Source organism: Lycorma delicatula, chromosome 2 (assembly GCF_047948215.1).
Source record: "Lycorma delicatula isolate Av1 chromosome 2, ASM4794821v1, whole genome shotgun sequence".
In the NCBI taxonomy this organism is placed as follows: Eukaryota; Metazoa; Arthropoda; class Insecta; order Hemiptera; family Fulgoridae; genus Lycorma; species Lycorma delicatula.
The window spans coordinates 117,838,196-117,860,703 of record NC_134456.1 but is presented as its reverse complement, the minus strand read 5'-3'; the positions used below and the strand labels follow the sequence as shown (position 1 = coordinate 117,860,703).

General features: G+C 31.4%; 1 protein-coding gene across 1 annotated transcript in view; it reads left to right on the top strand.

Moving 5' to 3' along the window:
• The window catches only part of eIF5B (eukaryotic translation initiation factor 5B), a 203,637-nt gene that overhangs the window by 7,768 nt on the left and 173,361 nt on the right, over nt 1-22,508 (top strand). Inside the window, exons 2-6 of the mRNA XM_075356156.1 lie at nt 2,587-2,661; nt 7,429-7,615; nt 7,845-8,516; nt 10,436-10,556; nt 16,954-17,162. Of these exons, the coding sequence (XP_075212271.1) occupies nt 2,587-2,661; nt 7,429-7,615; nt 7,845-8,516; nt 10,436-10,556; nt 16,954-17,162 (1,264 nt within the window). The remainder of the gene's footprint in view (nt 1-2,586; nt 2,662-7,428; nt 7,616-7,844; nt 8,517-10,435; nt 10,557-16,953; nt 17,163-22,508) is intronic.

Sequence of the window (22,508 nt, the reverse complement as noted above, 5' to 3'; positions counted from 1 at the left end):
GATTGCAATAATTTTTCAGATGGTCATCCAATGATTTTCCATTATCAAACATCAAACTGTCAGTAGTTAGTGACATTTGGAGTTCAGTTAAAACTCTATCCTCTGCTGAAATTCAGTCATTTTGAAAATGGTTATACCATTATGTAATTGGTGTAATCTTACAGTTTCATTCCTGAAAGCCAACTTAATCTTACAAAGTGTTCATTTTAGGTATCGCAAGCTTTTGGCAAAACTTAATGCAGTAACATTGTGCAATACATTGCTTCATTATGTACAAAATAAAAGTGCAACAAGTACCGTGTTATGTTAGCACTTTCAAGTGATCCTGAACAACAATTGATATACTGTATAAAGTTTTAAAAAAATATACATTCTGTCTAGATTTTGGTTCTGCATTCTACCAAGATTGCTTGCATTTACGTATTTTTCAAGGGAAAAATATGATTAGATACTTTTTGAGCAGATTTTATATATTAATGTTATAACATGTCTAACTTCTTATAACATATCATTATGACATTTTTGATTATAAACTCAGCAGGAGGTTACTTACTTCAGCGAATTATATAGCCTTTAGGTTGTAATTTCAGCTTTTCTTATCGACCTGTGTTGTTTTTTCTCCAAGTTTTCTTAGCAGCTGATTTTTTTGTTTGGTTGATCCTGGAGATTTTTTATGAACATTTACTGTACATTGTACATGCCTTGATTATCCACTGTGTTTTACCAGATATCAGTTTTTATATATTACCCACAAGAAAACTTTACTCAGAATTTCAAAAGATATTTCATATAGATATTCCAAACAGAGTATCTAAATTGTTGTCCTTCTGTAATCTTCCTAAAATACTTCATTAGTAAAAATTGTCAAAAGGAAGCTAACTTTTAAGGAAAGTTATATAAAAAAAAAATGTTTGTCCTGATTTTATATTACATTGAATTCTTGGTAATTATGAGCAGTTACTTGATCAACTTCAATTTTGTTTGTACTTTATATACCGTAGTAGGTATGCTTAGGATAAGAAAAACACAATCTAAATATTAAAAAGCAGGTTTGGACAACAGCTAACCCGTACTTAGGTCAGAATCCATACCATGTTATCAGAGCTGTAGTCAATCAGTTTGGACTTACCCAGACCCATTCAGATGTTCATCCATTCTGTGAAGAGAAATTAGGGTTAAGGTAAGAGTTAGAGTTAAGGTTAGAATTTTGTGGAGAGAGATTAGGGCTAAATTACCAAGATGTGGCAACAGCTTTACACTCTTGTAGGAATTTGGCCAAATTTATGATTAAATGGAAATATAGTCACTACAGAGAGACTACACAGTATGTTCTGTGCAATTATTAGTCATCTGTAACGGATAATTATTACCATATGAAAATCATAGTTAGTCATCTTCAACGGCTGACTCTTGACAACTATTAAGGTTAGTTTAAGTTTATTTCTCTCCACAAATTCCAGCCTTAACTCCGACTCTAGCTTTAATTCTAATTCAGACTCTAACCCTAATTTTAATCTTAACCAAAAAACTTTCACCCTCACCTCTCTCCAGAGAAAGAATTAGCACCTGAACAGATCTAAATAACTTAAAAACTGATGGCCAATTGACAAGAGTACTGATTACCCAGCACAGATTTTGGCCTTGCGTGTGTCACCATGATGTAGGGATTATCTACGCTGATCCAAATGAAACACTTTTCCTTTCTGAAGATCCAGTGATTCTCAGGTAAGGGGTTTATTTTTATGAGTTGTGTCCTGGCCTCTCTTTTTCCTCCATTGATAATTGTCTGATTGATAAATATCAGATTATAATCTGTCCTTCTTGAAATACAATTACTACTCAAAACACTATTATTTCATTAACATGAACCCTGTTATAAAAAGACATGTTACACAAATTCCATTATATATCAAATATTGTAAACTTTGTATACTGATTCATGAATGTTACTGCAGTCTGCAGATAATATAACTGCATATGATAATGGGAAATAAAAAGGTAAATCAATGTTGATGGTGAATCATTATCGTTATTCATTAGTGACTTAAAATGACTTCATTAACTTCGGCTATTCAACAATGAATTCAGTAAAATCAAAATTACTATTTTATCAATTAAATTCATAAAATTGAATTGGTAGTATTTTAAACTTAATCTATATTCACACAAACTTGCCTTTAAATTAATGGCCATATGCATCCATTCAAAATTAAATCACTGGTTGGTGAACTGCAAACTAAAGGATTTGTATGAAAGCAAAACATTAAGGTAGAATGTTTTGAAGTTGCTATTGGTTTATTAAAGGAAAGATAAGACATAATTTTCTTTATGTGTTTCATTCTTTACTCTAGTAAAAGTGAATAGGAATTCAATTTGTATTTGTGATTAATTCACCACAAAAGTTTGAAGCTTGAGTGTGGGAAATAGAGTGGAAATTTTATAGCAAATGAAAAATGTCATTCCTTACGCCTCACTGGGTTTCAAACCAGAGACCTTCTAACTAAAAGGCCAAGGTGCTAAAACTTATTACAAATGCAGATTGAATCATTCTATATTTCTTTGTTTATTTTTATTTTCTGTTTTAAGGGAGGATGATGTTGAACTGGATGCAGATGAGGCAAACCCACCTAAATCAAAAGAAAAGAAATCATCCAAATCCAAGTTAGTTGAATGTTGTTTTACTCTATGATTTATATATTTGTACTCTTTAAACAAGTTATTGTTGAAAAGCAGTGGCAGCTTATAGCTAAAATTAGGGGGGGGGGGGTACTGCCCCAGAAAAACTTTTTCTGGGCCCCTTTTCAAGGCCGTGGTTTTGTGTAAAATAAAAGAACCGAAAAAATGAACCAAATAGAATAGCTGGAAGCAGTATAATAATCTAATTCTACACTTAATCACATTCAAGAATATGGTACATGGTTTTTAAGCACATTGTGTTTAATTTAAATTTCTATGTATACAGAAACAAATACATAATTATTTTTTACTAATTACCTTTTCTTTCACCCTTCCAGCATGTTGTTGCAATTCAAAACATGTCGCAATGACTATGATATTGGAGAAATAATAAGGATAGGAAGGAAGAGGAGTAAGGTCAACAGGCAGTTGACCTTTAGTTGCCTTTATGACTGGCAGTAGACTCTGTGAGCCTAGAACCTTCCCACCATTCACTTTGAGCAGACCCCGAACCCATAGGCAGTCTTTGAGATAGTAAAGTGGTCATAATCTGAATTGGAGGATTTCTACTCTTCCAGCATGTATTTGGACAAATTTGGCAATCAAAGAGTCCTTACTTTTTGCCATCTTCTTATCACTTCTGAAAAAACAACCAAACCACTTTCATATTCCTTCCACCGACTAAAGTAGAAAAGGAAACAAACAAGGAACGTTCCATACACATGCAGAGTAAAAAAAAACAACTACCTTCACCAGGGCAGCACTGCGGGAGCGACAGTGCTCTCTCTCTCGCTCTCTCTCTCTCTCTCCCCCCCCTAGCGGCCTCATGTGCAGCTTCCTATGTGCATTTGTGCACAACAGCCGAACACCACGCCGTTGGAACTGTGAAGCACACAGTCCATACAAAGATTTTTGTATCTTTTACTTAACGTAACTGGGGGATGGCTACTGACATTAAGCTTAAAGATTATATATTGTAAAAGTATAAAAAAAAGGATTCGTTATATTAAATGTTATTGATAATATCAAGTGGAAATAGGGGGTGCTACAGTTCCACAGTGCTTATACGCGAGCCCCCACTGTTGAAAAGTTACTGAATAAGGCGTTATGTATTAGCTGTCAGGCTTCTGTCAGCTGGAGCTCTCAGGGCAGTGCAATAAGTTTGCTTGTGGATTATTTAAATAAATTCTGTTGAAATTACAATAAAAAATAATCTAAAAGAATTATTTCTTAATCATAATCTCTTTATTGTTACTTTGTTATTCTTTTATTGATATTAATATGAATATTTAACATCGTGTGTTAAAAGTGTCTCGGTACTGGGTGATCAGAAAGTTAATTGAGAATTAATATCCCATATAGCAATCGTGCAGTTATTATATTTTTGATTTCATGACCAACAAGAAACAAACTTTTCAAAGTTATCATATTAAAGTATACCGAAAACAAACTATTGTATTGAAGTACAGTTCAAAAAAATGGAATCTTTCGTGGAACTTCATATAACATGATTTGTGAACCTAAACATTATTCATTATCTTACACTTCAGTTTCTAAGATTCAATGGCATAAGAAACCAGTCTTGAACCCACATGGCCATATGTAAAGATGGTCGGTCTCCTGAATATTTAAAAGCTAAATTAGCTTCCAAATCTGTCTATCTGACATTAACCATATTCCAGTTTATTCTATTGTCCCAAAATCTAGGTAATTGAAACTAGTATGAGAAACACCTGAGGAATTATGTTTTAATTTTGGTCAAAAGTGTTCTAAATCCTTGTTGGAGATCCTCCAATTCAGATTATGACCATTTTACTATCTCAAAGACTGCCTATGGGTTGGGGGTCTGCTCAAAGTGAATGGTGGAAAGGTTCTATAGGCTTGCAGTGTCTACTGCCGGTAGTAAAGTCAACTGCCTGTTAACCTTACTGCTCTTTCTTCCTTCTTTTCTATCCTTATACACCTTCTTATTTCTCCTTTATCATAGCCATTTCAACCATAACCCAAGGTGGGAATTATCGTGCCAACAGGTGGATGACTACATAGTGTCTTGAACTATGTCCTATGGGCATTTGGGCGAACCCAATTGCATTTAGTTGTAGCCTCTGCAGGTGTGGTCCTATCTTTCCCCAGTACTAGTGGAACCAGAATTATCAGTCCTGAAATAATATTTATGATAATTGAAGCACCAAACCCTGTCATGAAAGGACCTCACTCAGTATTGTCTGCTGAGGATAAAAGCTCTGTTGAAGATAATAGTTGAGATGGTGTTGCATTCCATCTACAATTTAGAAGTATCTGGTTTGTAGTTCTTCAAAAGAATCGAGAAGGCCCTCTTTATAAGGTCTTGCCTTTCCTGTAGTAACAGGTTCAAGTGGTTCCCCAAAGAATATGAGGAAATTAAGAGACAGATCGATACGAGTAGAGCCGATTCTTTTTATATCTCTAATATGGGTGGTGTAAGTACGGTATGCCATAAAATGTTGAATACTAGCCGAGGAGTTAGTTTTTACTAGGATCTTCTGAAGATCAATGTTACTGAAATTGCTGATGTGCTTCGTATCCGCAAGGTGTTGTAAAGGTAAAGCAATAATGAAATCTCAGAGCTGGGTGTAGGAACCTACTCCCTCTCTTATATTAAAGTACAACAACCTTCTTGTACCACCAGAGAAAATAAAAGTAGGTTACTTCTCAGTTCAAATACTGCCATTCATCAACAACACATGACGATGCTTCCAGTGTTCACTTGTTATGGCCACACTCTACATCTTACAAAAACTGTGATATGTGTCGATTTGTTAAAGAAAAGCACAACACCACTAACTGCTCGGAAAAAGAAAAAGTACTAACATGCTGTACTAACGGTGGATCACATTTGGCTCATTTATAAGATTGCTTAACCTTCAAAGAAGAAAAGGCAGTTCTCAAAATTTGTACTTAGCAGAAGCTCTTTTTTCTGGCTGTATGTAGAGAATATAAAAATATGCTTACTCCTGAAACCTGATTAAATCAGACATCTCCTTTGCCGCCACCACACAGGGCAGTTTCCTCCCAAATGCAGGTAATCAACAGTGTAGACTTTGCAGTGTGTTACAAAAGCTTGTTCAGATGTTATCTTATCAAGTTTCTTCACTCACAGCCACTATTTCAGCACTAACTAGGAAGAGCAAGAATTTGCAGGTCATGAAATTACAGTTAATAAGATCCCTTCAAAAGATATTGTTCCCAAGGTTTTGCCTTTACAGGCAGATGTCAATAAAGTTGGCGGTAAGCCATCTAATAAGTTGCCTGTTAAGGCGCCCACACAAATATTCCTTCTGGGAAGTCTTCTCCAACATCCTATTTTTCAAAATCTGCTCCTATCGCCTTGTATGCTGGAGGTGTATGGTTGAGAAACTGCCCAATACCAGGGCGTCTGATTTTATTAAAATTAAAAATTCCAAGAATAAAAGCTGCATTACCTGTAATTAATTTATTTTATTCACAAGGTTCCGTCTATATCATGAATATAAATTTCATCCAGTAGAATGTTTGTGGTTTTCGATCCCGCTTGGAAGATATAATAGTTTTTGTAAAATGATTATGACCCATTAATAATGTGTCTCCAAAAGACCCTACTTTGACATCAAGGTGATTTTCATATCTGTGGCTACCAGGTCTTTTGTTATGATTGTCCCACAGAGGATAAAGAACGTAGTGATGTGGTGATATTGTGTACTAGCCAACTAGATTCTATTGGTAACCCACATTGTAGCAGTCACAGTTACAATCTCAACTCCATTTAAGATTAATATATGTAATTTGTACCTATCCCCCAGTTCTGATTTTTCAGAAATAGATACTTGTAATTTTTTAAGGTAAATCCCTGCTCTTGCTTATTGGAGAAAATGGTTAACAGAAGACTTAGTTAGTTTCTAGAAAGGAACTCCCTCATCACTCTAGAACAGTGCGGCTTTAGGCAAAGCAGTTCATCCACTGACCACCTACCTACCTACCTGATAGCCCTATATTGCAATAATAAAAAATTAATTATTTTGTCATATAGGTCTAATTTTCTATTATTGAACTGATGATAGGCCGTGGCCTGAATGCATTATCTTAAAAATTGAACTCTGTTCATCCCAAATAATGCATACGCATACAATTAAAGAAAAAATGCCGATTTATTTTTTGCCTATTTTATTTTATTATTTTCAATATTCTGAGATATGGACACGAATAAAATTTCAAATTCAATCCTGAATTTAACTGAAAACTAACAGCAATCAGGAACAATTAAAATCCATGTTATAGATTTCAGAGCAAATTTCATTATATGACCTTTTACAGCAATTTTTTATTTTAGTTTGAAGTAGTTTAAATTTGAAATCTTTATGAAGTTATAAATATGAGTTTTGACATTTTGTAAAATTAAATCTTTAAGCAACTGTGAAAGGTACAATAATTAAACTATAGTTTTGAAGTTGGGCCAACACTTTTCAAATTGGTTTATGAATAGTTGTATTGTTTTATAATGTTTGGTGAAAGCCAAATATTTGGTATTAGGACTATATTAATGTAGCAGCAGCAAACTTGGTCATGAATGACATAATGTGAACCACTTGAGCATTGTTTAGGCGACTGCATTAAAAGGGTTTAATTTACCTTATTAAAAATAAGAATAAAAATGTTTATTAGCTAATCTGATCTGTAAAACTCAAAAGTAATTCTGTTTAATGATCCAAAGTAAATTTGTTTAATTTTTGGTTTTAGGGGTAAAAACAAAGATGAGGTAATGAATAGTGATTTTGAAGGAGATGAAGAGATAACAAAAAAGAAATCTAAAAAAGATAAAAAGAAAAAAACTGATCTTGAAGAGGATGAAGATGTAAGTGATATAACAAAGGAATTATCAGAAATTTCCACTAGCAAAAGTAAAAAAGACAAAAAACAAGCAAAGGTAAGTAGGCTATTTAGACAATTAAAATAAAATATCATTTTTACAAATATTTAGTCCAGTTAATAAAAAAAAATGTTTAAAATATTTTTTATGTTTTTTTTTTTTTTTTAATAAAGTGATTTATACTTTTTTGTTGGCTTGATATGTAAAAAACAAAAAAAGAAGAGATTTAAATAGTTTCATTGCATATGTGATTTTATTGTACTTAATTAAAATTCTTTATTTTCAGGGGAAAAAAGCACTTGATTCTGATGAAGAAATTGAAGAAAGTAGACCTAAAAAAGAGAAGAAAAGTAAGAAAAAAGGAAAGGCAGGTGATAATACAGATAGTGAAAATGAGTCAGCTGTGGTGATAAATGATGATGATTCTGATGCTGAAACTAAAAAAAAACCTTCAAAGAAGAAAGGTGGAGGAAAAGCAGGTGGATTTGCTCTCTTAGCGATGTCTGATGATGATGAGGAAGGGGATGAAAAAATAAAACCTCAGCCAATGTCAGATGATGAAATTGCTGAAAAACCAGAACCGGTTCAAAAAGATAAAGGTAAAAAGGGAAAGAAAAAAAAGAAAAATAAATTAGAAGATGAGGAAGAAGACATTGAAAAAGTATTAGCAGAGTTGCAGATGGAATATGATGGAGTTAAAAAAGAACCTAGTGTTGAAAATAATGAAGAAATTAATGAAGTTATGGTTGAAACTGAAGACACTAACAAAAGTAAAAAGAAGAAAAAGAAAAAGGGAGCAGAAAAAGAAGAAGACAGCATTAAAGATGAAGGTGAAGCAGATAAGGAAATTGAGATGAATGGTGAAGAGATGACTGAAGGAACTATGAAAACAGCTGCACAAAAAAAGAAAGAGAAAAAAGAACGTGAAAAACAAAAAAAACTTGCTGATAAAAAGAAGGTAAGTTTGTGTTTTCCTTTCTTTGTGATTTTGATTGTACAGAAAGTTAATTTTTGTAGAATTCCTAGGAATACTTAATGCTTACTTTCTTAAATATTAACTAAATTTTGACTAGATTAATATTAGTTATTAATCTAAGAATCTAATATTAGTTATTAAGAAAGTTATTTCTTATTTTTTAAAGCATCTTTGATTATTTAAATCATTATCACTCAAAGCATGACTTATTTAAACCTAGTGTCATATGCATGTGATAATGGAAAATACCACTACCACAATGAAATTACGGTACTAAAATAAATTCAATAAAAATCTCATCAAATTAAATGAAAATGTCAAATTTTTAAGAGTACCATGATCAGAAAATTTGTTTAAAATTAAAAAATCAGATATCAGAAATGCAGGCATAAGAATAATATTAGTTTTGTGATAGTAGTTTTCAGTTTTATTTCACTTTTTAACGTAGTTTTAAATTTTTTATTTTATAATTTATATTAGTTTTAAGCCTATTTTAGTGTTATTTTACGTTTTAATTTAAAAAAGTCGTTTTTCGCCCTCCCCCCAAAAAAAGAATATTGAATAAGAACATAAGGCAATTAAGTTATTAAATAGCACCACAAAGAGAATTATTTTAATTGATTCAAATCCTAATTACCTGGAATAATGATCTAAAAATGATAAAAATCATACAGTAATGAAGGACTGGAGTAGCTGAACAGACTGGAATTCTATTAGTATGAAAGGTTAGGCACAATATTTTAAACTTTTTTCTTGATCAAAAAATTGAAACCCTTAGAAATGAAAATTATTTAATTTTGATAAAAATTAAAACTTACTTTGATAAAAGTTTCTAAAACTTAACTCAAACCTAACTTTTTCATATATTAACCAAACTGTTATGTTTTGTAATACAGTCAAAACCTGATTATCCACAAGTGGCTTAAGTGTGATGCCTCTCAGAAAATAATAATGTTTTAAAAACGTATGAAGAAGTTAAAAATTAAAAGTTTTTTCATCGTTTTATGATAGGTTTTCCTCCTTCGTTCATTTGCTCCTTGAATGTGAGCTTGTTTTGAATATTATAATGCTGTATTGTGTGTGTGTGTGTGTGTGTGTGTGTGTGTGTGTGTGTGTGTGTGTAAGTGCAAGTGCATACATTGGAAGCCAAAAGCTGCTGTTGTGGTACCAGGTATTAGGTCTGATTTTTTACATAGATCAATGTTCAATCTGGTCTCTTAAATTAGGTTCCAGGTTAGTTGTACAATTTAGATTAATAAATTCTGTTTCTGAAGAAAATAGGGGTACATAAGAAGTTTTATAAGCATTTCTCAACGCCATAATTGCTTTCACATAATATTATTTATTAAAAATTAACATTATTTTATGATTTAATTTTAACATTAAAATATTTTTAAAACCAACAAAAAAACATTGTATCTTTGATTTACCTAAATCAGATTTTTTTAATGTTAATGACATCAGTCATCATTGTTTTATTAAAATTACATTAAAAGAGAGACTTTTATTACTGTAAACATTTAAAATATTTATATGATTGTGTACTGATAAATTTCAGTTCTGGAATGTGTGAACATTCCATAGAATGTTCACATATCAGTTTACATGGAATGTAAACTGATTACTGGTAATCAGTTCATAATAGCTATTTTGCCTACCATGCCTTACGGAATTACTTTAAGTAAAAAATGTAAAAAAATTTGTTTTAATGTGATTTTTGTTAATTTTTACTATAAAGATATTACTGATAAGATAATATTTTATACAAAGATAAAAATGCTCTTAATTAGATAAATTGAAATATTACTGGTTTTTGGTATGTATATAAAATTAATATTAGTTAAATAGTAAATTAATGTTATTAATTTACTGAAAATTTGGTTTTTACTTTAATATTACAGGAAGTTAAGAAAGTTGTTGAAGAAGAGAAATCAGAAGTGCGTGAAACATCTCCTGCTCCAGTTTCAGTTCCAGTTCCAGAAGTTGAAGATGATGGTCCTCAAGATGGTGAAGCTGATGAAGGTTTGCTATTTATCCTCATTAACATATTCCTTGCCAAACAATGAAAACTTATTAAGTACCTAAGTGTAGGCATTTTCTAAGTATGGCAGAGTTATATCTTTCAGACTTTTCTCCCACTATTCTGTTTTTTTCATGCTTCAACTAATTTACATAAAAGATGTCAAAGATATTGAGAATATATCCTGTGTGTATATTTATGTACCGTTATTTGCTGGCTCATCGTTTTAATATATTATCTACCCACTACATTTATTTACCCTATTAAATGATCTGTATTATTGTATCGTCAAGAACATTGATTATAATTGCAGTGAGGGTTCGTGTTAATAGTACCTTTGATTAGTAAGTTGGTCTTTCATCATTTTTCCTTTATCTAGTGGAGTAAAACAGTGAACCTATTGTTGAACTTTTCTCTGCTACTCCTTCAAGAGTTGAATCATAGGAATTGCCACTACTTTAGACCTTGTTGTCATTTCTAGAACAGCAATTTCTCTGTATGCTGGACATACATTTTACTTAGCTTTTGGTCTATAAACTCTTTTTATGTGCACCATTTAGTTGCATCTAAAGTAAGCTGTCTTACCTTCTCCTTCAGACTCTCTGATGTTTCCTCTTTCTCCATATTCATTCTCTCATTATAACCTCTGGAATGTAGGATGGGGAATTTTGGCTGCTTAAGATTTCTTTGATTATTCTTCCAGTTTCCCACAGTCCAAAAATTTGTGGATTGACCACCAACAGTATTGATTCTTCCCATTCTAGGGTCTAGTTGAAAAGACTGTATTGTAGTGGTTTTCTCATAAAAATTGAAATCGTCCACACATTCCAGAACTGAGGTTACTGCTAACAGATACAGCTGATGAGTTTATTCAGCTGCTGAATTATGTATAATTATGAATGAATTATTTATATAAGCTTATTTCTTTCATAAAGTTCCACAAGTATCTGGGAGCTTGTTAATCAGCTGAGCAGAGCGCTCTCCCATTCACGCAATGAGTGGTGGCCACTACCTAAAATTTATATATCAGGTATTAAGTTAAGATATCATCATATGCTCTTACTCTTTATATTAACTTTAGGATATAAATGTGCAGAGATAAACCAATTATTGATAAATTTGTTTGTTGCTAGTATGTTAAAACCAAAATGCTCTTGTGACTGTGCAATGCAGCCTATATAAAAAATGTTAACCAAACAAGCTCAGATAAGAAAAGAATGTCTAGCAGTTTTTAGGGTTGTGACAGAAGGAAGTGAACTTTTAGCAAATAGTAGGCACACGCATTTTTTAATTAAATCACTGATATCTCTTCTTACCTTCACTGAAGTATTTTTGAATTAGATTTAACATAATGAAAAAAATTAGTTAACTTGAGTCTAAAACATGTTATGCAGTAATGTTTATACAGATTTAGCATTGTTTCATCTGTGTTTAAATTAATATTAGGATACATTAAATCATATTGTCCAAAGCAAAAAGTCACAAACTAGCCAAAAACAAACAACCAAGCTATTTAAAGTTAAAAGTTTTACAATTACCAAAAATGAGTTTTTTTTATATTTTTGAAGCAGCCAATTCTAATGTTTTTATTTAATTATGTATTTTCACATTTCTATGTTTATAATATATTAATTTATCAGTCAACTGAATAAACTTAAAAATATTAGTATTTTTTCCTGAAAAACAATGGTTATGATCATAGCAGTTAGTGAGGGTTTTTTCAAATCATGAATAAAATAAATCTTTTAAAAAATCATGTCTATTTTAACAAAGAAGATACTGTATCTTTTTTTTATTTTTTATGCTGGGTAAGTTGGAATACCAACCATGGAATTCTTCATGTATAATGTTTGATTTACATAGTCGCAAAAAATCTTTCTTCTTTTCTTCTGCAGTGGACAGTATTGAGTTGTAAGCCTTTTTTAGTTGAATGTTGGTTTTCCTGAGTCTTCCTTTAATTTTATTCACAAATTTTTTTGTATGAGCTGCTGTGGTCGGTTATATTGGTAAAAAGTTATTTGAGATGTTGTTTTTTTTTTTTTGTCAGATTTTATAAATTTTATTTTTAGGCAGTTAACTTTTGGCCTTCTTCCTCAATATTTTTATTTCAAATTTAGCTGACAGAGCAGTTAAATTGTAGAAGTCTGTAAATTTGAACTGCATAATATTGTATGGTTGGTCTTGATTCCTTCTTTTTTTTTGTTATAACTCCCATTTTTGAAATTTTCAGTCAGCCACTCATCCCAAATACAGCTTTGTTTTTAGCTTCAAATTCTGTAGAAGAATACATTAAAAAATTAATGAAATTAAAGTTAAGTGGAAGTCATATTCCGTAAATGAATGGACTGATTAAAAATTTTTGTTCAATGACCAACAATATTTTGTGTTTTCATGACAGCATGCAAGAGTGCAGCAGTCATATTCTGGTTCCTATTCTGGCCACCGCAGGTATCTGAAAACATGAAATTTCTGTCACTTCTTTAGGCAGTGTAGATATCCAATTTAGTAATACTGAACCAGCTTCTGAACTTCCTCGTTTTCCATGAAATTCATTCCATATAAAGCAATATCCATTTTTACTGGCACCTTCATACACTGTTACATAAAGAACACATTTTTTTGCAAATAATACATTTAGGAAATATCACAGATAGGAAGTTGAAGGACGTTTAGTAGGTCAAAGTACGAAAGACAAAATTTGGTTGAGCATTAGCTTGACTTATCAGTATCTTTAGCAACATAATAACATTCATTTTTTCATCTTTGGTGGTGTTCATATGCTGCAGCAGGCTTTAGTTTTTGTTTTTCACTACTGTTTTCGCACAAGTCATATCTCGCACAAATAGGGCATTGATCTTTTTTTGGCTTGTAAAATGAAAAGTTATAATATTACAGAAGTTTCTACAGGATATTTCATCCACTGGTTTAATTTCTTTTTCTGAGCAATAATCTTTGTAAAGTGCACGTATTTTAAGGATAGATTAATTTTCATCCAAATACTTCCACAAAGAAAACTTTTGAACTTAATGTCCTTCCATCACCGGAAAACTCTCAGTATGATTTTTTACAACAAGCAAGGTAAAAATATTATTATGTTTATTGCCGGGATATTTTCTACCTCTTTTATCTACTCCTAAAAATGTTCCAGAGTATCACATCACTTCTCTTTAAGAACTTGACCATTACTTATAGGAAGTGTTTTTCAAAAAAATTTGGGCATATTTGCATCTTAGAATCATTTTTATGGAAATAATAGAATTTTGACATGGAATGAGAAAAGTTATGATTTATCCTTGTAGTAATTGTAGTTCTGTGTGAAGGCGAGGTCACTGAAAACATTAACCAGTTTAAAATCCTTGTTTTTCATATCCTAATTTCCAGAATTCCTTACAAATATTTATTCTCTCTTTAAGAATTGCTTCACATTTAAAGCAACAGTTAGAGCAAGCCACTGCTTTTGAGAGCTTTGTTTGTAGGCCTTTCATTTTTAATATTGTATATGACTGACATTCTGAGCTCCCTTTTTAGCTAAATTTTTCTTCCATAATTCATGATTCCCTTTCTTCCATTGTTTAATTTGGTAGTTATTATGAGAATACCTTTCATTGATCTCTTCCTCATCTACTGCATCATTAACATCTACAAATAAATATCCTGGTAGGTCAATATTAGTATCTTTTGAATTACACATCAAACTACTCACTAATAATATAGTTTTATTTAATTTATTAACTGAGGATCCAGATGCAGTGATGGTATTATTATGAGAATCAAAATCAGGTAAACCAGAATTAGCTTTAGGAGAATTGCTTTTGGTCAACTGGTCAATATTAAAAAACAGTCCTACTTCATCACAATCATTAGATATACTGTCCAATATTTTTTCCGATGCAAGAAAGAATAATTACTAGAAACACTATCAGTTGCAACTGGTAACAACACTTCATAAACAAAGCCATCATTAGGTTTATTAGTTTTTATCATTTTATCACAGTCTGAAAATAAGCCCATTTCTCCTTCTTCTGGTTTAAAACTTCTACTTTCTAAATCATTATTAAATTTTACATATATTCAAGAGAATCTGAAGCACTGTCAGACAACAGATGCACTAGTACTTCTCATCATTATTAGGACCAGAAATAATTGCTATAGAACTTTCACATAGAGTACAATTATTCGTCAGAAGTTGAGTACTTAAGCAGTTTCTTAATTTGCGGACCATCCCAACCCTGTAGGGGGAAGACACCCACCTTGTGATGTTACCAGTTGCCACACCACTCCCTCCGTTCAAAGCCCTGATGGGCTTTACCAGAGATCATCAGTAGACCCTCTAACTGATTACATCTCACAGTCATCAGCCAGGCCTCAGTCGAGATGCCACCGAAGTAAATACCTCGGCAGACATTTGCATCAGTAAAATACATATAAAATTTCACCTTCACGTAGGCCTCATACGAACATCTTCACATCCAACCTAACATGATTCCCTCAAACTAACTGACTGAAACCGCAGAAGTGCAAACCCCGCACCTAGTCGATTTGACAGCACCATTCGTGACTGTGAATGCCTCAGAAAATGAACAATTTTAAAGTTAAATCAGTGCTTCACTCATACCAATCAAAATTATGTTTTACGCAACATAGAAATTCAGACCTACACCCAAATAGGTCGACCAATTGAGGTCACCTAATAAGGGGGACACAACCTCATTCCAGTCCGCGCAGGAGCTGGGGACAAACCCCACACCCCCACCCCCACCTGGTCACATCATGGTGTTTCACATGGCATTACCAAGTCACGATCAGGATCACTACCGGCGGAGGGAAGCCATGCCCCCGGTCGCACAGACTATCATACCTCAGCAGCACAGACACCCCCACCAGTGGGAGCCCAAGATCTAATCATTTGGGGTTTAATAATGGATTTGCGGACCGATAATATAATCTTAGCTTACCATCACTCAGTTTAGGAAAACTTATTTTTAAATTATTAAATCGTGGTCCATCTTTGTCTAGTGCCTTTACAAAATTTTTCATAAATCCGAGTTTTATATGAAGTGGCTGCAATATGATTTTACCACTCAATGATAAATGTTTTACGTTTTTTTACCATCCACAAAGTTCTGCCACAAAGGCCAGTTCTTTACTTTGAAATGACATTTGTATCACAACTATCCCAAAGATAAAGCAAATATTTTGTAAACCCACCTTGTAAATCAAAAAATAATGTAACAACTTTCAGATCACTGCAAACTTGCCACATATGCTCTTAGTATTTCTCTTTTATTTATTCTAATATTGATGCCTTAGTTTCATACATTTTTTCATGTAGACTGTCTGAGCTACTGGAATGAATGACTGTTTGTTACCATTACGCAATAAAACTGTTTTCATGCTAACTTTGGAAGAGTCAATAAAATGATACCATTCTTCAGGAATATGAATTCCAAGCTTTTTCATCAGGCCATTGACATCAGTACAGACACACAATGAATTTTTCTTAGTAAAATAACTTCAAAGATTTTTATTTCATGTTCTATATGGGGTAACTTCTTTTTTTTCACTAAAAGATTTTAATATTGCGGTCTAGATCAGAAATTCAGCTTGCTGCTTTGATAACTTTAAAAAACAAACTAAATCATTAAGTTCATGTTGTTGTATTAAATGAGGAGATTTCTCATTGGATACAGGAAGAAATTTTTTAGCATGTTCAAAATCATCTGCTTCATTTTCAGATTGTTTGAGCAATGTTGGATTAGATAGTGGTACAGGTACAGGTAACTCCCATCTGTGTGGTACTGGCTTTAAAGCCGAGGATACATCAGTATATTTTATAACTTCCTACTTTCGAATGAAAGTTCAAATATATTTGTCATACAAAAGTAGCAGTTGGTGAAGGTGGTCCTTAGGTTTATGCCAAACCATCAGTACAACAAATGGCATGGCTCGTCATTTCCCCTTCAGCCATTCAGTTAGAGTTACAATATGTAAATAACATGAGGCACCCAGATTTTATCTTGATCCCCGAGTGCACAGTCAAAATAAAATTTATAAGCTATTTTTATCAATTCAGAAATAGTTTTTCTTCAAGATTTAGATGCAAATTTATCACAGAAAAATTGACTGGATGATTTGAACATTGAACATTGAAAATTTTATAAATTAATACTTTATGTAAAACCTTTACGTGATAACACAATTTCAATAGCTTATTTGAAATCAGCACCCAGATTACAGTGAGAAAAGTTATGTAACATATTAGTTACAAATTTTGTGTTCACTAGTGTAATTAATCCTGCTTTGAAGTAACCGAACACACTATACGCATGTGTATATTACATTTGATGAAAAAAATAAATTTATTGATAACAAAGTAATGTTTTATGTGTTTTTTTGTAGATGGAGATGATGACAAAAAGAAGAAGAAAAAGAAATCAAAAAAAGAGTTAGCTGATGAAAAGAAGGACAAGAAAGGTCCAGGAAAGAAAAGAATAGCTGCTATGCAAGAAGCATTAAAGAAAATAAAAGAAGAAGAAGAAAGATTGAAGAAAGAAGAAGAAGAAAGACAGAGACAATTAGAAGAAGCTGAAAAAACAAGATTGGAGCAGGTAAAATTATTATTCCTTCTCCATTTTGTATAGAATTTTTAGAAAAATTATATGTATTTTCATTTATTTAAGGTAAAAAGATACTTTTATAAACATTGCCCTGTAAGGATTTAGAAAGCATCATTTGTAACCCATGATCACTTACACAGTTAATTTGCTGTAATATTTTCATGCTTTTCGATTTATTATTATTTTTTGGCTCACCTGAGAATATATCTGAACATTTGCTTTCAGGGGACCTGATCATGTTTAATGAATAAATATGGATTTTCTTAGACCAAAATCTTAACATGTGAACTTGCCTATTAACGTAAGAAGTGACTCAATCACTGAAAATTACTCTAGGTTATCACTTGAGTATAACTTGTACAAAAACTGTAGTGTATACCGTGAGATGAAACTTTTTTAACACTTTACAAACAGACTTTTTATCTAGCAGACTTTCTGTTTACTTTAACTGCTTGTCCAGATGATTAATGTTTCAATGTAGAGGATCTTCATCAAAAATGCAACATATTCTCTTTTCACTACAGTTACAAACTCAAACCTTGCTAACCAGAGTATGTGTTGCATATAAGGCTACCATCTTAATTGTTGGTAATGATAATGGCTGTTATGTACGTACACCTTTCTCTGTACAATTTGGTTCCCCCACTCTACTCTTCATCCCAGTGAAAGTTAAATGGTTTCTCTTATTTTTTATGCATATTTGATGACACAATAATTTTTTCATTTCAAAGTTAAAATAATTTTAAACTGACACCTTCATGGACATAACTGTTTACTTTTGTACTCTCAGTTGTGTGCATGCATCTAGTTTACTTACTTAAGTTGTATAAATGATTGTAAATGGTAGTGTAATAATCTTTGCATTATTTAGTTATGTTAGGCCTAACTATTTCAGTTACTTTTATGTGGATTTGAATACTAGATCATGAATACTGGTGTTCTTTGGTGGTTGGGTTTCAATTAATCAAACATCTCAGGAATGGTCGACCTGAGACTACAAGACTACACTAACTTCATTTACATTCATACATATCATCCTCTGAAGTAATATGTTATGGAGGTTCAGGAGGCTAAACAAAAAAAAGAAAAATGACTATAACTACTTTACATCTATATTTGTATATTAGCGGACCTGACAGACGTTGTCCTGACGTGGCATTGTTCTGTAATAAATGCACAACACATAAATATAAGTAACTTATTTAAGTTAAAATTAGCAGGAATGTGAATGAAATTTCATTAATATGACTATTAGTATGAATATTATAAGTTTGTGATTGTTGTATTATTTTAATGGGTTTATTGATTAATTATGTGTAGTATGGTTAATATTTATTTTCACTAAATACTGAGATGTCTGATGAAAATTGAATTAAAAAATCGAAATGTCGTAAAATTAATAATTAGTACAATTAATAAATTTTCATCCACTTAACTGATAGTTTTCACTTAAGATCATTCTAAAAAAGTTCCTCCTACATTTTTTTTTTTTTGTTTAATAAGTTTGAGGTTCTATAATCATGCTTACTTAATTAATCAATTAATATAAAAATTAAAGCACTGTAAAAAAAAAGCAAAGTAGTTAAAATTTCAGTAGAAATTTTTTATCATTTTTCTCATTCTTTATTTTAACATCTATTTTACCAAATTTTAGATGATCAGCTACAAAAATTATAATTTCAATTTTTTAAATATACTTTAAACTATAATTATTATAAGTAACTTTTATTTTTATTTTATAAATGTTATAATTTATTTTACGAACTTACATTTTTATTTTCAAAGAGCCGTTTAATATTCATAAGTTGCATAGAATCAAATGAGAACTGGCAATTTAAATTTGTAGGTTAAGTTGATTGTTATTGAATGCACGTTTATACATCATTAAAAGTCATGAAAAATCATGTAAAATACTCACTTCAATACTGCACCTTATAAATTTGCATGATGTATATTTTTTAATTACACTTTAAAATGTTATTTCAATAAATAATAATATAATATAATATTCTCAATAAGCGCGCAATTCTAGCAGACTCGTCAATGCTTCGCTATCGCTAGATTTGCGTATACATTCAGATTAAATGAACACAATTGAGTTTCATAAAACCTTAAAAAACTGAACATTTGGAACTTCACAAAATTTAACCTTTCACAGAATGTAAATAAATCCAAATGGCAAAACAACAGCACTATCTATCGGATTTAATTCACACCACTCTCTAATCACAGTATTCGGTGGAAAATAATTTTTTAACGAAAAGAGTTGTGACTGCAAAATCATTACAATTAATACTGAACATTAAGAAACTTACAAAACATTACACAACTTCATAAAATTTAACCTTTCACTTTATAAACCTTTCAGAACGTAAATAAATCCAATTGTCAGAACAGCACTACCTATCAGATTTAATTCAAACTACTCTCTAAACACAGTAGTCCGTTAAAAATATGAATTTTAATGTAATAACAACATTAAGCTACGACGCAAGTAACTGAATAAATACTACCAAATTTTTCTAGACGTTCATTACATCGTGTTTTAAAATCAATGAATTTTCATTTCCTATCCAAAAAAAATAATTCTTTATTGATTGAACACAAATATATTATTTCATGCCATAGGGAATATTTAAGAGACATTAAGCGATTTTGTGAGTAAGGTAAGACTATTTATTATGTAGATGAAAATAGAGTTAACAACGGGACATGTACAGGAAAAGATGTGTGTGAATAAAGAAATAAAGAGCATAAAAACGTTTTTGTGAAAGGTTTATCAATTGGGATGAAACCCTGGATGGAAAAGGTAAACGATTAATAGTAACACAAGTAGGAAGTGAAAATGGGATTTAAACGTTGGTTTATGGGTATGTGAATCCAGATCTTTCCAGGAGTATCATGATGAAATGGATGGTGACAATTTTATGTAGTGGTTTAAAAAAATTTTTGAAATTGTATTAGTCATAGTTATGAATAATATGCCATACCATTGTCTGAAAGCTGAAAAAATTCCAAACGCTTCGATCTGGAAATCAGAAATTGTTGAATGGTTAAAATCGAAGAAAATCACATACACCGAAGACATGTTAAAAGTAGAACTTTTAAAAATAGAAAAATCAGTTAAACAAAAATATATTCAGTATGAAGTAAGTATAATCACAAAATCAAAAAATTGTGTTGCATCTTCCTCCATACCAGTGTAATTTTAATCCAGTAGAATTGATATGGGCCCAAGTCAAAGGCTACATTGGGGGTAATAACACAAGATTTCAGTTATGTGATGTAAAAAATTTATTGAGAGGTGTTAATAGAGTAAATTCAGATCCTAGGAAAAATTGTATTCAGCATGTAATTAAATGAAGAAAAAACATAGAGAAGCAGACACTTTGTGTGAAAGTATTATTGGAGATATTGTGATAAATTTGGGAAATGATGACAATAACCGACAGCAGCTAACCTGTTGTTGAAGAAATACATTGAGGTAACAAATATATTTTTCTGTTTTACTTCATGAAATTTTAATATAGCAGTAACGTACTATCGTAAAATTTTTATTTTTAAGATAAATATAGCATTTTATCCCAATCTTCTAATTTTTGTAGTAAAAGTTATTTTTACGTCACTTTTACATTACAAGTAAAAAGAAGTGTTTTTCTTGGATGGATTATGCTAAATTAAATTAGAATCATCATACTGTTGTTTTGGTTTGCTGCACAGATTCTTGAGACAAATTATATTACTGAATATTGAGATAAGACATATCTTATCATAATTCTCTAGGCAGTACTTTCTTGGGATCCCTTATTTTCAGTCATGATTAAAATAATTAAATTATTGCATAATAAAAATTTGAGATAAAATTAAATATATTAGAAAAATATTACTTATATAAATACAAACAGAATTTCAATTTGATAGACCATCAGACAGTATTTGAGGAAAGATGGTCTTATAAAAATTATAAAAGCTGCAATAGATATTTTGTTTAGATTAAAACAGAATTATTTCATTCATCGCAGGATGCAATCCCATAAAAGTACTTTCATGAAAAATTAAGGTAAGATATGTCTTACCTCAATATTCTGTACTAGATGAGTTATTTTTAATATACTTTATATATATGTATATATATTTTTTTTTCCATTTTTTATGACTGCGTAGGATCACTTAGTTACTCCAATATCCAAGTTTCTTGGAAAGGACTGTTTGGGCCTACTTTTTCATTCATTCTGATCTTTATACCCTTTCTGATGTTGAAAGTGTTCATGTTGTAAGTTTCTTGTGATTGAGAAGCGAGTGTTTTTGTTCTGGATTTTTTAATTTAATTTTATCTTATGTGTGATGTCTTCTGGTGTAAGAGCGATATCCTTCAGATCCTCTTATTTATCTGACCCATCTGCATCTTGTCTTGGTGTTTTTCAAGTCAAGATTGTACTGTAGAAGCTGTTTCAGAAGTCTCAAATCTTGCATCCTCATGATGTGTCCAAAGAATCCTAGTCTTATCTTATGCATGGTATCAGTGGTGAGTTATAACTCTTTGTACATGACTTGATCCACCACTGCCCGTCTTTCTGGTAGTTTTTATTTGATGCAGGTTCTTCCAATTCTTTTGACTTTTCTGAGTCTTATCAGTCTTTGTTCGTTCAGGTGGAAGAGTGTTTCTGCTGCATATGTGGCTTCTAATTTTATAACTGTTGTAGTGTTTTATTTTTGCATTTATGAATAGACATTTTTAATATAGGTGTACCAAGTTAATTTTTCTGTGCTTTATTAAGTTTTTTGTTCTTTGTTAGGATTGAGGTTTTTTTCACTCAGGTTGTTTGTTATTATTTCTCTGAGGTATTTAAATTGTATTACTATTTTGACTTTATTACTTTTTATGTTTATTTCTTTTAATTGTGTTTGTTTTTGGGGCATAATTTCTGTCTTTTCGAACAGTATTTTGAGATCAGTTTTATTTGAAGTGTTTTGAAGTTTTAATATTTGTGTTTTAGCTTCATTGATGTCTGTTAGCACTGCTAAGTTGTCAGCAAAACCAGGGCAGTTGATTGTTTGGTCTATTTTTATTCTTATTTTGTGGTATTTTTTGTGTCATTCCGTCATTACCTTTTCAGAGCGCAATTGACTAGTAGCAGCGAGAGTCCATCGCCTTGTTGCAGTCCTGTTTTAATCTCAAATGGTTCCAAGAGTTCGCCTCTAATTTTGACTTAGTGTTTATGGGGGTCATTTTTATCATGTTTATTAATTTGGGATGTATTCCAAGGTGTTGTTGAAATTTATCAGAGATTCTCTGTGGATCCAATTATATGTTTTCTTGAAGTTTAAAAATATTTA